Below are 18,122 nucleotides of genomic sequence, written 5' to 3'. Positions count from 1 at the left end.
GTTAACAGAATGGCCCACTCCATTAAAATGTCGGCTGACCAGTTTGTGGATCAGGAGTGTTTTTATGTCTGTTTTGTGCCCATTAACTCTTTGTCTAAGAGAGTTTGAAGTCTGTCCAGTATACAAAGCATCTGGGCATTGTTGGCACATGATGGCATATATGATGTTAGTTGAGGAACATGAGAATGTGCCCATGATTCTATGAATAACCTGGTTAGATCCAGTGATGGTATCCCCAGAATAGATATGTGGACAAAGCTGGCAGTGGGCTTTGTTGCAAGGAAAAGTCCCAGGACTGGTGTTCCTGGGGTGCAGACTGTGGCTGTTGGTGAGAATCCTCATAAGGTTGGGAGGTTGTCTGTAGGAGAGAACAGGCCTGTCACCTTGGGCCTTCTGGAGTGTGGCATCCTGATTAAGGATAGGTTGTAAGTCTTTAATAATGCGTTGCAGTGGTTTGAGTTGGGGGCTGTAGGTGATGACCAGTGGTGTTCTGTTCTTGGCTTTTTTGGGCTTATCTTGGAGTGGCTGGTCTCTGGGTATTTTGTTTTTTTATTTCCCCTGGAGGGTAATTCAGGTTTATGAACATTTGGTAAATATCTTTTAGTTTTTGGTCTCTGTCTGTAGGATCAGAGCAAATGTGATTGTACCTAAGGGCTTGACTGTAAATAATGGATCTAGTTGTGTGCAGGATAGAAAGTAGAAGTGTGTAGGTAAGTATAGCGATCAGTGGGTTTCTTGTAGAGTGTGGTACCGATCAGGCCATCCTAGATTTGTACTGTAGTGTCCAAGAAATGTATCTCTCACGTGGAGTAATGGAAGCGTAAGTTGATGGTGGGGTGCAGATTGTTAAAGTTTCTGTGGAATTCTTCTAGAGTCTCTATACCATGGGTCCAAATCATAAAGATGTCATCAATGTATCTTAAGTAAAGGAGGGGTAATAGGGGACGAGAGCTGAGGAATCGTTGTTCCAGGTCGGCCATAAATATATTGGCATATGGTGGGGCCATGCGGGTGCCCATAGCAGTGCCACTAATCTGGAGGTATAAATTATCCCCAAATCGGAAGTAATTGTGGGTGAGAACAAAGTTACAGATGTCAGACACCAGATTGGCTGTGGTGTGGAATATTAGTGTACAGAGCCTCTACATCCATGGTGGCAATGATGGTGTTGTCAGGATCTTCTCCAGTGTTTTGTAATTTCTTCAGGAAGTCAGTGGTATCTTGGAGATAGCTGGGAGTGTTGGTGGCATAAGGTTTGAGGAGAGAGTCCACATAACTGGATAGTCTGGTGGAAAGGGTGCCAATACCCAAAATGATAGGTCATCCGGGGTTCCCATGTTTGTGGATTTTGGGAAGTAAATAGAGTAATCGAGGATGGGGCTCAGATGGTGTGTCTGAGTGAATAAGGTCCCAAGTAGCAGCTTTCTGTTGTGTACTAGAACATAGAAAAATAACTTCAGCTTGTTTCACATCTGTGTAGAGCTGCATATTCTGAATGTTTTTAACATTTATCAACTTTCCTATTTATCTCCACTCTAATACATTGTGGAAAAGAGTGGTTACTTTTCAAAATAACAGGGTATTTTGTTTTGTGATTTGGTGGGTTGTTTGGTATAGTGTTTTCCCTGTCCGTAAAACTGAAGCTTCCTGTGAGAGGCAAAAAATGCTTGGTATCTAGATTTTTTTTTTTTTTTCATTATCCCTCTCAGTTCAGACTACTGGGAAATTCAAGCAATGTACATTTTAATGAGGCTGGCTGGTCCACATCCCCCTGCCACAAGGCTGCTGAGCTGCGTGGCCCAGGCTTGTAGACAACGGCATGCCCTGTCCTATGTGGGGTTTTAGTGCTTGAGGGAATATCCTCTTATGGCTTAGAATGGTAACTGCAGAATTGTAGTATTTCTTGCTAGCCCTGGGAGTGGAACACAAGGGTAAGCCCTCCCAATCACTAAAGCCCTGTGCAGGACTGGAATGGTACTTTCTGCAAGCATAGTCCCATACTGCTTGGCAGCCATGATGTATTGCGGAGTGGGACTAGCTCACCAGCCACATGGCAGCTTGGGAGGGGCGGCCCCGTAAAATGTGAAGCACAGAAAACAAGTTTCTCAGCCTCTCCTGCTAAATCCTGTGTAGGGAAGAAGCCTTCTCAAGCACAGAAGCCCTGCTTCAGGATAGGTCCACACAGCCTGACAGTCACATGGGGGGGGCAGTTGGGGGGCTTGATTTCCATGTGGCATTGCTGAGTGTCCCTGGTGTTTACTCAGCACAGATTAATCCACCCACACAGAAATGAGATCCTGAATCTCCTGATGGCTCCATGCTGGGGCTTTTTTGTGACCCTGAGAAATCTGGGCTAGATGCAATTGCTCCTGAAGTCTGCTAGCCATGCTGGGCCGAAAGAAAATGAATTCAAATTCCTGGGATTCCTGTTACCTACTTCCTGCATGCCTGGAAGCGTCATGAAAACAGCCAGGAAGGCCACATTTGGGACATTGTGGGATACATCTGGAGATCAATGAAATTGATATAAAGTTACACTATTTCCACACTAGCATTAATTCAACTTTTCAAATTTAAACTTGGTGTTACTCTGCCTGGGACAGGCGGGGCAAAAAGTCGACCTTAGCGCCCCTTAAAATTGACCTAAAGGTATTGGCAATGAAGACAGACACACAGTAACATTGAATTAAGTGTCTTAAAATAGACTTCGTGCTCTAGTGTAGATGAAGCCTAAGGGAGTTTGCTGGGAGCCTGTGCTTCTGTCCAAATCCCAGATGATCAACTGTGGCAGGGTCAATCTTCCCTGTAGTGAAGATGTATCGCGTCTCTTCAATTTCTACTGGGGCTGAGCATGCTCAGTCTTGCAGAGCTGAGATCTGTAGCCTCAGAAGGAAACACTAACACTAACACGTGTCTATTTAAAAAGTTGTATAGTCAGACATAAGTATCTTAGGCTTTGATTTTTAATGTCTAAACAGTTTCAATAACATGGCTGAAAACGTCAGATTTCTCAGCGCAGGTTTAAAGCACAACACCAAGATATGAATTTATAAGTAATAAATATTTTATGACCTGGCAGACTCTCTCCATCCCTCAGTTGCTGAGAATTAAGTTCTGTTGACCCAGTTAGGGCTATGTCTATATGGCAGAGATATTTTGGGATACCAGAGGTATGCCACAGTAGCTGCCCTGTATCTTTGACATGCACCCACCATTTCAGAATAGTTTTCGGAATAAAGGGTGCACTATTTCGGCATCCCTGCACTCTTTGTTGCAGGAGGAGTAAGGGATGCCTTGAAATAGTGCAGTATTTCAACATGTGGCACTGTTTAAACAGCACCAAATGCTGAAATAGCCTATTTCAAACTACACTCAAAATAACCTATGCAAGTTGTGTAGTTTATTTTAAGTTTAGGTTGCTGTGTGGATGAAGCCTAGATGTGTTAGCTCCTTTGCCTCTGTCATTTCAGATACATCTAACAACTTCATGATCTCAAAAATCACTTGAATTTTGTTCAAATTGTGGAAAAAAAACTTTTTAACTGTTAACATTAGTGGGATAAGTATTCTCAACTTCCAGGAGGGTATTAAGAGCAGAGAACCACTAAAAGCTAGTAGTGTGACTTTTTTTTTTTTCTTTTAAAAGCAGATTTTCCTGTTTATATTCATGCAAAATACTGGAGGGGCAAGGAGAGAAATACTTGTATATATTCATTTGCAAAGAAGTGCTGATATATGAAATATGTTTATCTAACAGGGTTACCCAATATACCCCTTACCAACCGGAGGTTTCCCAGGGTAGACTGGAGAGCCTGTTAAATTACCAGACTATGGTGTGTGATATCACAGGAATGGATGTAGCCAATGCATCTTTACTGGATGAGGGGACTGCTGCAGCTGAGGCTATGCAACTATGTCACAGGTAACACACTCAATAGATGGCTAATTTTAGATGCAAGAGGCAAATGTGCATTGTTTTGCTTTATTTCCTTATGTGGGATTAAATGGTTTGGTGGTCTAAAAATGATACCATATCTAACAGTGAATGTCTTTTGTAGTGCTAATCTAGTTTTGTTTTTTTCACAAAAGTAACTGTATATAATACTTATTTCGTTATGAATAATGTTCAAAAAAGTATCACAACTCAGAATGTTCTCATATGCGGGGGGAGGGGCGGTGGGAGAAGCGACTGTTCCATTGTATACTAGTCTTGAGTTTATACACTGGCCCACTTAATCTTTTTTTTTATTCTTTTAAACAGGCACAACAAGAGGAGAAAGTTCTATATTGATGTCCGATGCCACCCTCAAACAATAGCAGTAGTCCAAACTAGAGCAAAGTAATGGTGCTTAATATGTAGCACATCATTCATCTTCCTTAATGTGTAGCACATTCTATACTGATCAAATATTGAACATTACAAGTTTCTGGATTCTCTTTGTGTACAAGGCACTGGTCATGCTGGTAAATAAGTATGCTTGGAGAAATGTAAGAGAATCTGCAGTAGCTACTTTGGAACTTACTTTGACAATACTGTAATTTATGGTATTGAGCATTTTCCCGAGGATAATTCATGCAAACCTGATAAAACACATTTCATTCATATCCAGCTCAGGGGCTGAACTATTTAGTGGTACCTAAAGTTCTACCTTGTTTAACTGAAGCTAAAAATCTTTCTCTTTCAACATTGTATTAGTTCAGTGTTTCTCAACCGTTCTTTATAGAGTTTTATAAAGTTCCCCTTTAAAAAACGTGCCCCCAGATTTCTCTTGCATACCCCTAAGGGTACATGTACTAATGGCTGAAAAACATGGTCCTAAAGTAATCTGAGGTCTTGAAACAACTGCCATTCAACCTTTCCAGATTATTGTACCCTTTTCAAGAGTCAGATTTGTTTTGCATAGCTCCAAATTACACCTCACTTAAAATCTACTTACAGTAGACCCCCGATTCTCATGATTTTGACTTATGCTATGTCTTGCAATAATGCAAGTCAAAATCTTGAGTGTCAGGGAGCAAGGAACCAGGCAGCAGCCTGGCTCTTGCTTTCCCCTCAGCTCCTGGGTCAGTTTGCAGGCTCCCACACTGGTGCGCTGGTCAGTTTTTTGGCTCCCAGGAGTGGTGGGTAGCTGGGAGCCAGATGCAGTGCTGGTCAGTTTCCCAGCTCCGTAAGTGGCGGAGAGCTGGGAAATTAACTGGTGCTGCTGCACCTGGCTCCCAGCTGCCCACTGTTCCTAGGAGCCAGGAAACTGACCCTGTGCATCAGCACCTGGCTTTGGGATCCCCGCCACTCATGGGAGCAGGGAGCCAAGTGCAGCCTGGACCTGGGGGACCTGAAGGCAGCAGTGCCCCCCGCCCCCCGCTCAGCCCTGACTTATGCAAAATTTGACTTACGCGTGGTTACCCAGAAACTCAGCCTACATGTAAGTCAGGGGTCTACTGTAGTTACAAAAACATGCAAAAATGTAACAGAAGATTACTACTGAAAACTTACTGTCTTTCTACCATCTTATTATCAAACAAATGAATTGGAATAGAAATATGGTATTTATATTTCAGCATAAGTCATATGAAGCAGTATAAACAAGTTATTGCCTGAATGAACTTTTTGATTGTACTGACTTTACTAGTGGCCTTTTTTTAGTGTTGTAAAATTAGGCAAATGTGTGGATGAGTTGATGTACCCCCAGGAAGACCTTCGTGTACCCCCCAGGATACACATACCCCTAGTTGAGTAACACTGCATTAGTCCATGTAAAGCAAATAGTTATTTTGTATCATGCAAGTTTTGTTTCATAACTGATCTATCTTTCACATAAACAGATGTGAACTAATTCACAATTTTTAAAAGGGGGTAAACATAAAGAAACAATTAAACGCTTTCCCTATCTTCATTGTTAACATATCTGTGCCCGTCTGCTCATTGATCTCCATTTGAACATTCTCAGGTGTAGCAGATGGTGCATTATGTTGAAAGAAATCAGTAAGATTTAATGAAAATTAAACTCTTAATAAATTGATAGTTACATTAAAAATCTTATATTAAGGGAATTTAACAGAGGGAGACATGCTAGCCTATATATTATCAAAACAAAAAAGCAAACAAAACAAAAAAGTGCTACTTGACTGCTTTTTTGTTTTAAGTTAATTTAATAGAGGTTGCAAAGCCAAGCCCCCCAAAGTTAGGAAACGAAAAAGCGAAGTTAATTCTGCTCCCTTCTGCATATGCAATATGTGATCATGTGCTATTTTTATGGCACAGTATTGCTTTCACCACCATAAATGCTTGCATTTTCTTAACTGTGAAGCAGGTTCAATCTGCTGTAGTTTAAAAAGAAAAACATACTCTAAACCTATGACGAAATCAAATCTCTCAAATGTTATTCCAAAGTATGAAATGCCTTGAATAACTTTTGCTTTCCATATTTTCTGCTTTGCAGTTACACTGGTGTTGTCATTGAGCAGAAATTGCCCCATGAGATGGATTTCAGTGGCAAAGATGTCAGTGGAGTGTTGTTTCAGTACCCGGACACTGAGGGGAAGGTGGAAGACTTCACTGAACTAGTTGACAGAGCCCACCAAAATGGAGTAAGGTTCAGCACTAGGCCTGACATTGAATTTTGCTATAACTGTAGATGATGTAATAGTGGTTATAGGTGAAGTAGAGCACAGACTAGTTTTATGCTTCTGTTTCACGGGAATACTATGAAACAGTTTGAAAGAGAATCTTGATTGCCCCAGGTTGATACTATATTTATACTTTCAGAGAAGAGGCTAACAACTCTATGTTCTTATGTTTACAGACTCTTGTGTGCTGTGCAACTGACCTCTTAGCTCTGTGTATCTTGAGGCCTCCAGGAGAGTTCGGGGTGGATGTTGCTCTGGGTAGCTCTCAGAGGTTTGGGGTACCACTCTATTATGGAGGCCCACATGCTGCCTTCTTTGCTGTCAGAGAAAACCTGGTGAGAATGATGCCTGGGAGAGTGGTGGGAGTTACAAGGTACAGCTGAACATTTTTACTTCAATTTCTGGCCTTAAAATGTCTGATATGGTTCCTCATAGTGTCTGACCACCTTATAATTTTCAATAAACTTTTCCTCAGAACACCCCTTTCAGGTAGACAAAATAACCTTATCTCTTTATGTCTGGTGAACCATGACACAGACTAAATGACTTGTCCAAGGTCACACATCTCCATAATGGAATTAAACCTGCATCTCCCTGTCCAGTATCCTAACTATTCCACTATCCTTATAAATTAAGAGAATGAAAGAAGGTAAAAATATCCCTAGGATTACAATAAACAAAACAAAACAAAAAAAGAACAGAAGTAGTCATGTTAGTCTGTATCTTCGTAAAGTAAAAAACCTGTCCTGCAGCACTTTAAAGACTAGCAATATAGTTTATTAGGTGGTGAGCTTTTGTGGGACAGACCCACTTCAGATCTAGAAAATTTTGATAAATAATTTTAAGACAAAAATAGGAAAAATGAAATAAAAACTGATGAATTGGCTAGATAGGACAGAAAGGGGGAAGAAAAATAATTTCTGCAAGTGTCTATTAAGTGGGCTACCTGGGATCACTCTGAATATTAAAGGTGAGGAAACTGTTGTACTGTGTGAGGTAATAGATATCTATGAGTCCAAGGTAAAAAGTACCAAATTTGAGAATGAGCTCCAATACAGATGTCTTCCTTTGTAATTTGGTGTTAAAGCCTCTTTGTTTTAGAATGCAACTTAAGTTTTGAATGTGTTGACCTGCTAGATTGAAATACTCACTGACAGGTTTATGTGTCTTCGAATTCTTAATGTCTGATTTGTGTCCATTCATTCTTTGGCAAAATGATTGTCCAGTTTGTCCAGTAGCAATATCAGAAAGGCATTACAGGCACATGAAGGCATATATCACATTGGTGGAAGTGCAGGAATATGAGCCCCTGATAGTGTAACTGATTGACATGGTTAGGTTCAGTGATGGTGTCACCAGTGTAAATATGTAGACAGAGTTGGCGGCAGCAGGGGTTTGTTGCAAGGAAAAGTTTCAGGATTAGTATTTCTGTGGTGTGGCATGTGGTTGCTAGTGAGAATTTTTCCAGGATTAGGTGGCTGTCTATAGGAAAAGACGGGGCCTGTGAGAGTGCAGCATCATGTTCCATTATAGGTGGTAGAGTTTCAATAACATGCTGGAGGGGTTTGAGTTGGGGGCGATAGGTGATGGCAAGTGGAGTTTGTTTTATTAACCTTCTTGGGCCTATCTAAAAAGTAGGTAAAGTAAAAAAAATTGTTCCCAGAGACGACTTCAGAGAATGAAATTCTCCACTGTGAAAACTTAACTTAAAAGCAGAAGGGTCTGTTTGTATAGAAATGGGACTTTTGGACAATAGTTTAGAAGTTAAATGTCAGTTATTTAAGAAAAATGGTGACCAGGAGAGCTGTCCTCATGTGAGTCTTGCCTTTTTCTTTGCTAAAGGGACAGCTCACTTTATGAGAGATGTAAGTCATCTGAATTTTCAGTGTTTAACTTACTTCATTAATTCTGAGCTTACCAGACTTTCAAATATTTATCTGACCCTTACTGACATTCACTCTTCACTACCATACATTTTAGGAAGCTGACAGAAAATTCAGAAAGTCTGCTGAAGTATGAAGAAATTTAGGTGCAAGAAACTTGAACTGTATAATGCACTGAATAATTGACAGTTGGGGGAACACTGGAAAAAAATAACCCTTTTGTACTCCGTGCAGTTGCATTTGGAATATTGAGAACATGCTTAATTGAATGTGCTATAATTGTCTGTCAGTTAAATATTGTACATATTGAAACCAAAACCACCACAAATGCTTCTGAAACCATGTATTTTGTGAAGGTAATAGGTTTTAATAAATATGCCAGCAGTAAGTATGAATCCTTCTTTCTTTACATGGCTTTTTACATTTATCCGAAAGAGCAATATGCTTGGTGTGACTGTTTGCACTTACCTCTTATGAATGCTTCCTTTGGGCTGTCTGCAATCTTGCACTCCTTTTTCTTGCATCCTCTTTTGGCTGTTCCCCTCATCAGGCTGGTCTTGAGTGGTTCAGTGCTGTGGCCAAAATACTGCCTGAAGGAACTCCTGCGTGAAGGACTGTTGCTTTTCCCTTGCTAGCATCTGCAGCCCTGTATCTGGGCAAGCTTTAAGTCTATCCCAGCCTTGTTACAGAGCAATGCCTCAGAACTTCATCACTTTGTTCTCTGAGGTTGTCACTGATCCAGCTATCCAGACAGCTCACCTCTCACATTCAGTCCCCTTCCAGGGAGAGAATGCAGTGCAATAAATTGTTCCTCTTTTGAGGGTCTTCAGACCCATCTTTGAGACATTAGAATTCTATCACCTTTCTAGGGTTTCTGAACAACACTTGCCCTCTTCTCAGGGATTTGGTCTCCCTGACAGTGACAGAGGAGAAAGTAACCTGGACCTACCTACTGCTCCAGATCTTGACCTGCAAATAGCAGTTACATGCTGCTCTCTTTTAAATTACTACTGCTATTCCCTGGACCCCTTGCCTCACTTTCTCACTGAAGACTAGTCTCACCAGACCCATATTCTGTTCTCTCTGGTTTCATGCAGTGTGACCAAAACATGGAGCTGGGCGGGGGGCGGGCTAAAATATCAGGTTATGCTGAGAACTGTAGTACTGCCTAAAGGCCATTCATGCTATGACCTTCAAATTGTTTTTTGCTAGAGGCCTTTTAATTGGTAAAGGAAACATGATATATATTCAGAAACTCTAGAACAGCTACTTTATTTTGGACACCATATAGCATCTGAGCAACTATTGCTTGTGAACAGTTTGCTGGGCATCATGAAGTCTTAAAAATGTCTTTTCTGACGCATTACATTTTATATAGCTATAGCTCTAAAATTTTCCTCTCTAATTCTGAAAATCCTTTAAACATTAGGGATTATTTAAGAATTAACTGAGCTGCCTGGATTGATGGATTAGTAAGGATACTCACCATCTTGGGTTAGTATCTGTGGATTGGTCAATTAATATTACATGTTTTAAACAGTTTTTTTAAATGTAGGAGATATTTCATATATGGGGAGTTCCTTCTTTTTTGCAGTGCCTGAACTCTGCCCTTGGGACCACTCAAATTTAAAAAAAATAAATAAAAAATAAAAAACCTGGAAATTTTTTGTAGGCCTTGAAAAGCACCAGTTCTTTCATAAAACTATTTAAAAAAAGAAGTGTCATCTTTACAGATTAGAGGAAACTGGATAGATTCGCTAAACATCCCCTAGAGATTGGGTACTTGACAGCTGTAATTTGGATAAAAATATAGACGTTTTGGATATTTCAGAACTTTCTCCTGACTATTTGAGAGGTTGTGAGAAGGAAGGAGGCAGGTCTCGTTCCCCTTAGTGTTATCTAAAGTGTTTGTTTGTTTGCTTCCTGGGCCTTCCCTGAACAAATTTTTGTGTTGCAATGGTTACCTGTCTCAGTTCTTCACCCCAAAGGAATTCTGACAATTCTTCTTCAAATGATCCCAATGGGTGCTCCACATCAGGTGTTGGGCTCGCCCCGGTGCTGCAGTTCGGAGATTTTCAAGCCGTAGTTAGTTGGACCATGAATGTGCGGGAGCCACCAGGTTCTTTGATGCTTTTAGTCACGTGTGATCTTGTCCAAGCCAATTCCCCACAGGCTGCAGATGGACTTTGTATGCGCTCCAACGCCCGCGCGAAAGAAAAGTTAAACTCATCTGTTAATAGTCTCTTTACCTTCTTCAACATTTTGAAGAATTTTTATCATATATAGTTTTTTTTAAAAAAGGGAGAAAAAGAAGGAGTAACTAATGAGTTAAAAGTTATCTACAAGTTACTCAGGAGTTGTTCTTATTCACTGTTAACTAGTGTTCACAACCATTAAAGTGCTGTTAAATACTGTTTTGTTGTTCATTTTTAAAATATATACATGTATAAAAAAAAGACAGAATGACTGAGGCATGTTTTAAAAAGTGTGATTCATGCCGTGAAGCCATGCTGGCTTCTGATAGCCACAACAAATGTATCCACTGCCTGGGGGAGCCTCATGTACCTCGGAAATGTCCCCACTGCTGTAAGCTTACTGCAAGAGCCAGGAAAGATAGAGAGATGAAGCTAAAGATGATTCTTTTTGATAAGGCTCTTCAGCCTACGACCTCTGAGCTGACACCTCCTGAAGGTTCCTCACTACCTCAGAAGTGCAAAGCAGCTTCCTTGACTACTTCTGGCCCTAAGAAAAAGAGATCATCTCCTTCTCGATCCTTGCTGTTATCTATGGGCAGGATGAATGAGACTGAAAACCATGATCCCCCCTACATCTAAAGGGGACAAATGGTCTAAGGATCAGAAGTCAGTGACTATACATCAGGTGCACAGGAACGCCTCATAACCGAGGAATTCACATGTCTCAAAATAGCCGGCACCAGAAACTGTGGCACTAAGACAATCATCCTTGGCACCGAAAACAGTGTCAGCACTGGAGGACTTGGTGCATAGCCCCATAGTAACAAAGACTTCGGTACATATGGAACCTGCACAAAGAACATTGGAACCAAGGCTGGTGCTGACAACGTTGAAACAAACGGCACCAACAGATTTGTGCACTGAGGCCTACAGCACCGGGTACAGTGCCAGCTATGTCGGCACTGGTTCCATCAGCACTGTACACTTTGGCCTTGGAGAGTCACACCGTCCAACAAGCTAGAAGGCACAGACTAAAACATGCCACTGTAGTCCTCTTTCTGACCTTGTTGTCATGTCGTCACCACTATCTCCTAACTCTGCTCCAGAACCAATTGTATCGGAACTGCCTCTGACGCCTCCAACACTGTTTCTCAGACCTCCATCTCTCATCCTCAGACTTCTTTCTCCTTGGCTCAGGCCTCCATCACTTACTTCACGGGAACCATGCCAATCATGTGAATATTCTAGTCAGGTGTTCCCATCTCCGTCATTGACTAGGTTCCACTTACCTTACTCCTTCCATCACCATACCTATAGGTGGCATTCACATTCCCACTCCTCCTCGCTGGGATCACATTTTTATTACCTGCGCTCATATCATCGTGAAGACTATAATGGGGATATTATTCTCATAGATTGAGGGACAGATGCCCAGAATCATGTCCCTCGTATAGACATTCTACATCTCTACCTCCAAAGAGACACAGGTTCTCCTCTTTAAGAGAATGTTCGGAGGCAATGTCACCACTCCCCCAGAACCCATAGAAGAGCAACCAGAAGAAATTGTGGAAGAATAGATAGAGGTCTATCAAACAGAGATGTTTTCTCATTATCCCCAGATGAGGCTCTTGTCCCGGGTGACACGTCTCCTCCAAATGACCTTAGACAATTTCAGGAGCCGTTTAAGAGGGTTGCTCAGACACAGGATATGCAAGTCACAGAGGTACAAGAAAAGCAGCATAGGCTCCTTAAGAACCTAAGGCCTCCAACATCCTCAAAGATAACCATTCCATTAGATGACGCTATTACAGAGGCTGCTGACAATATTTGGCAGACCTTCGCCTGCATCCCATCAACCAATAAGAGAGTGGACAAAAAGTATTTCGTCCCCTCAAAGGGTATGGAATTTCTTTTCAACCACCCCTAGCCCAACTGTCTCAAGGTGGAGTCCTCACAACAAAGGTCAAAGACACTGCAATATAAATCTACAGTGTCTGACAAGAACGCTAAGAGACTTGACCTATTCAGACAAAAGGTGTACTCATCTTCCACTTTGTTACAAATGTCAAATTTTGCCTCATACCTTTCCAACCATAACTTCGATAATTATACAAAACTGACATCCCAAATGGAATATCTCCCAGGTAAGAAACCTATTTTAAAATCCATAGTCCAGGAAGGATATACTGCCTCACGTATGGGAGTCCAAATTGCTCTAGACATTGCAGACACAGCTGCACAATAAACTGCAACCGAGGTCATAATGAAGCAAGTCTCCTGGTTACAAATGTCTGACGTCCCCAAAGAATTGCAAACAAATGTGGAAGACCTCCCCTTTGATAAGTTGAAATTGTTTGCTGAGTCTACAGATATCGTCTTCAGTCTAGTAAAGACTTGAACTACTCTACGAACATCGGGTACGTATACCCCTCTCCCCCTGGGCAGGAGGAAGAGATACTACCCATATCAGCTTTGCTACAATTACCAACTTCAGTGGCCACAGTATCATGAAGGTGGCTATGACCTGGGGAGTCAACAACAACAACAACAGAAACTGCCAAGGCAGCGTAATCTGCAAGGCCACGACCCTGTGCCACAAATGACGAGGCAGCAGGTTCGACTAGTATGTCAAGGACTGTGACACCACACTCATTGTCCAGTGCAAACAGCCATCACACCATCTGTTTCACCACCGCCTCGGACCATTTTACCAGCAGTGGCAGACCACTGCAGACAAATGGGTGCTGGAGATCATTTCTGTGGGGTATACCATTCCATTCTGCACCCTCCCACCAACTCCCCCTACCCAGTCCCTTTTCAGGGACCTGTCTCATGAGACTTTGTTGAAATGTGAGGTAGATCACCTCCTATCCACAATAGCTGTGGAGAGGGTACCAGATGAATTCAAGGGAAAAGGATTCTATTCTTGTTAGTTCCTCACAGAGAAGAAAATGGGGGTGAAAGCCAATCTTAGACTTACAGGCTTTCAAGAATTTTCTTCACAAACACCATTTTAAGATGGTCACCGTTACTTCTATAGTTACGACACTGGATGATGGGGATTCCTTTGCAGCCCTTGACCTACAAGATGCATAGCTTTCACCCTGCCCACAGGTGCTTTCTCTGTTTCATGCTGGGCACGGATCATTTTCAGTACAAAGTCCTGCCCTTCAGCCTGTCATTGGCATCCAGAGTCTCTGCAAAGATGCCCTGGGTAGTATCAGCTTACCTACACTGCCTATTGTCAGGATTTTTTTAACACCTGGGGACATAATCGTCCCCGTGGGCCAGGGATTACATGCCTTTTGGCTGTGTAACATCAGTGCAGACACATGAAATTCTAAAGTGTCACAGGCTGCCATTTAGCAGCATTACCAACGGTCGCTTTTTGTCAGTTAGCTCCCCCGGCAACCTGAACTCATGAATTATTAATGAGCAGGTGTTTAAAATCATGGCCTCTGATTGAGCGGAGCTCTGGGTTTCTGGAACCTTCCGAGCCCAGGAGGACCTGGTTGAAAACCATGACAGTATGTTAATAGAATCATGCATATGTAAATAGAACTTTGAATTATTCATGAGGCACCTGCATAAAAGCAGGAGCCTCCGGGCAGTCTGCAGCCCTTAGGACCACGGAGCACTCTGTGGGACCCTGCACAGGGAGGTGTGGCTGCACAGCAGCATCCACCAGTCCCTCAGGCCAGCTCTTAAGAGCGAAGAACCTGATAGAAATCACTGACTGAAATCACCTGCTGAATCACCTAGCTGAATCACTGAAAGCACTGCCATTCCACCGCGGCGCCAGTGCTCCCAAGCCATCTGCCGAAGTGCAAGATTTCTCATCAGCACAGCACTTCGTGGAAGCAGCAAGCGGCCTCAGTGGGGCAGCGACCAGGTGGCAAACTGGCCCGCCGCAAGGTGGGTACTGCGTACCTGGTCGCCTAACGCTGAGGCCACCATCTTAGCTGGACTCGACTCGCCCTGAACAAGACCCACTTACCGGATTTGATGACACAACTGGACACGTAACTTATTTACCTGGCCAGCGTGCTGTGTGGAGCCATACCAACACTTCACAAGCTACAAATCACCACAGACCAGCTTGGGACACTGGGAGCCTCAGAGAGGGAGCAGGGGTAGCTCCCCTGCTGTGTACCCTCCCCGACGGGGGAAGGGCAGCACCTGGGGGCCTGACCCCTGAGGCCGGGCCTAAAAGCCCAGGCTGGGTTTTCACTCTGTATATATCAAGGCACATTTAATTAATTAAGCATAGCAGATTTAGTAAGTTTTTAGTTGTTATAATTGTTTTCCATAATTGTTTTGGTAACAAGGTGGAGGCTTAGCCTCCCTTACCCTCTTACCCACATTACCTATCTCTTTATATACTGCAGGTGCAGGCACAGCCTCCCTGCCTCCCCATTGATGCTAACCTCACGTGGCCTGTGGTAGAGCAAGATGCCTCCCAGGACCCTATTTAGTTGGGCCTATTGGGAGTAGCGGGGGCCCTCCCAAAATAGGAACAGCCCCGATCACCTCCTAGGCTCCAAACCCTTTGGGGCAGGTTAGCACCCTGCCCCTGGTAGGAGGTGAGGCCTAGCAACCTCACCCCTCCCTTTAAAGGAACCAACGGAGATTTAAAAACCCATACCTAAGTATACTTACACATATTTATTAACCTAACCCACTTTTGCTTTCCGGTATAATAAAATCTCAGACACCAGTCAAGGGACAATATGGAAACAATGTTTTATTATGTAAGTAATAGATACAGTTAAAAATGTTAGTGTTGATACTTTGAGGACTTAATCTGTGTTACCCAATAAAACTCTAGTTATTTTGTTTCAAAGCTTCACTCCTTGTCCTAGTCTCACTCTCCCGGCCAGCCACTTCCCTCCAGGTGGCTTAGCAGGGTCCAAAGCGTACCGGGGTGGCACTCTTCTGTCTCGGGGGTTGCAGCAGGGTTCGAACTTGGGTCTTGGAATCTGTGCATTAGGAGGTTTACGTTCTCCTTGTGAGGGTTTCATTTAAATATCATAAGGACCCTGTCCACGAGAGACCTCGACACCTATCTTCATGTGTCCATACCTAGAGGATTTCCTTTTGAAGAGCCGTTCACATGCAGATATCCTTCGTACAATAAACATTACCACAGAAATGTTTGTCTCTTGGCCCTAATCATCAATTTTCAGAAATCAACCACCAAGCATACACAAAATAGAATTTATAGGGGCTCGCCTCGATTCCACCATGGCGAAAGTGTACTTACCTGCTCCTTTGTTTTCACATGATTCAATCTCTAATACAAATCCCGATGCACAGTCCTACACAAAGGTGATAATTCATCTCCAACTGCTCGGCCACATGGCTACCACCACACCTGTGGTTCAAAATGCCAGACTGCATTTTCACTGTCTCCAGTGTTGGCTAGCATAAGTTTATATGCCAATGAAATACACCATTTGCAAGGGAGCGTTGCCAACTGCAGACGTCCAAAATCCTTGCAGTGGTGGATGAACCCCAAAAATCTATTATCGGGGGTTCCCTTTCACCAGGCCCAGACTTCCGTTTTTATAACAACGGACACTACTAGTACAGGCTGGGGAGCACACATGGGGGACAAATCAGTGCAAGGATGGTGGTCACAAGAGGAGATGACTGCATATAAACATGCTGGACCTAAGAGCAGTGTTTAATGCATGCAAGCACTTCCCACCACATAGTTGGTGCACAATGGTCGGCATCAATACTGACAACATTACCACGATGTACTATTTCAACCGACAAGGTGGAGCCAGGTCTCGCACACTCTGCGTGGAGGCTGTTCATCTATGGAACTGGTGCACTGTAGACGACACAATCCTGAGATCCTCATACTTAACGGGCATCAGCAACGTTGCGTCAGACCTGGTGAGCACACAGTTTGCACCGGATCACGAGTGGCAGGTCCATCCCAATATACTCCACCACATCTTCTGCAGGTGGGGTTTTCCTCAAATAAATCTATTTGCAACCTGCAACAACAAAAAATGCCTTCGGTTTTGTTCCAGGAAGGGTCTCAGCCCAGGTTCATTTGGAGATGCTTTTCTCATACCATAGAAACAACCCTTACTTTGTGCTTTTACCGCACTGGTTCTTATCCACAAAGTCTTGGAAAAGGCGAGACTAGAGAGGGCCAACCTGATACTCATAGCACCTGTGTGGGACCATCAGTACCTGTTCCCACTGCTACAACGAATGTCGTTTTGCCCTCCATGCACCCTCCCTATCATTCGAGACCTCTGCACACATAATCAAGGCACTCTGACTCACCCTGAACAATGAACATTATGTCTTGGTTCAGCACCTCGGAGAACCCATGCTCTGAGCAGGTCAAAGTAGTATTGATAGGTAGCAGATGAACTTCCACACAGAAGACTTAAGTCTACAAATGGAAATGGTTTTTATCCTGGTGTTTCTCCAGACAACTACACCCTCTAGAGGCACCCATATCTACAATTATTGATTATTTACTGGACCTTAAAAAAGGAGAACTCACTCTACCAGCCTTAAGGTCTACTTTGCAGCCATATCGGCTTTTAGACATCCTATAGAAGGGTCAACAGTTCTCACTCATCCTGGAGCTTGGATCTGCTGCTGGACACACTGTCTAGACCACCTTTTGAACCTCTAGCCACCACGTTGCTTCATTTACTTACCTTAAAGATGAGGTTTCTTCTTGCTATCACATTGTCCCATAGAGTCAGCGAGTGAGCCACAGTAATGGCGATTCTACCTTATACAACTTTCTCTAAGGACACGGCAATATTACATTTACATTCTGCGTTCCTTCCCAAAGTTTCCTCAGAATTTCGAAAGCGAACCGATCTTACCATCCTTCTATACTAAGCTACAGTCTTTGAAAAGAGAAATAAGGCTCCACACACTTTGATGTGAGCAGGGCTCTGGCCTTTTATATAGACAAAACAAAACCTTTCCATAAAACAGACAAATTATTTGTATCCCATGCACAGAGATCAAAGGGCGAAGGACTATCATCACAAAGGATCTCTAATGTTATCACATCTTGCACTAATATATGCTACTCATTACGTAAAACCACCTTATCAGCTCTTCCCAAAGCTCGTTCTACTAGGACAGTGACGGCTTCAACAGCCTTCTTCAGAGGAGTCTCCTTGAAGGACATTTGCAGAGCAGCAATGTTGTCATCCTATGACATATTCACTAAACGTTATTCAATACATCATCATATGGAGGAGGACACATGCCCTCCGGCAGCAATGCTTTCTATGGCAAGCAACGCAACTCTGGTACCTGCTTCCAACTTTGCAGGGTCATTGCTGTATAGTCACATGATGTGGATCACCTGCAGGGACCTCTCGAAGAATAAAGAAGTTACTCACTTAGGTAGTAACAATGGTTC

The 18,122-nt window shown here is 42.9% G+C and overlaps 1 protein-coding gene across 1 annotated transcript in view; it reads left to right on the top strand.

The window, feature by feature from the left end:
* The window catches only part of GLDC (glycine decarboxylase), a 92,602-nt gene that overhangs the window by 22,832 nt on the left and 51,648 nt on the right, over nucleotides 1-18,122 (top strand). The window contains exons 4-7 of the mRNA XM_074994883.1: nucleotides 3,758-3,922; nucleotides 4,262-4,339; nucleotides 6,441-6,588; nucleotides 6,804-7,000. Of these exons, the coding sequence (XP_074850984.1) occupies nucleotides 3,758-3,922; nucleotides 4,262-4,339; nucleotides 6,441-6,588; nucleotides 6,804-7,000 (588 nt within the window). The remainder of the gene's footprint in view (nucleotides 1-3,757; nucleotides 3,923-4,261; nucleotides 4,340-6,440; nucleotides 6,589-6,803; nucleotides 7,001-18,122) is intronic.

Source organism: Carettochelys insculpta, chromosome 5 (assembly GCF_033958435.1).
Source record: "Carettochelys insculpta isolate YL-2023 chromosome 5, ASM3395843v1, whole genome shotgun sequence".
NCBI classification, from domain to species: Eukaryota; Metazoa; Chordata; order Testudines; family Carettochelyidae; genus Carettochelys; species Carettochelys insculpta.
The sequence above is the reverse complement of the archived record's forward strand: the minus strand, read 5'-3'. Positions and strand labels throughout refer to the sequence as shown.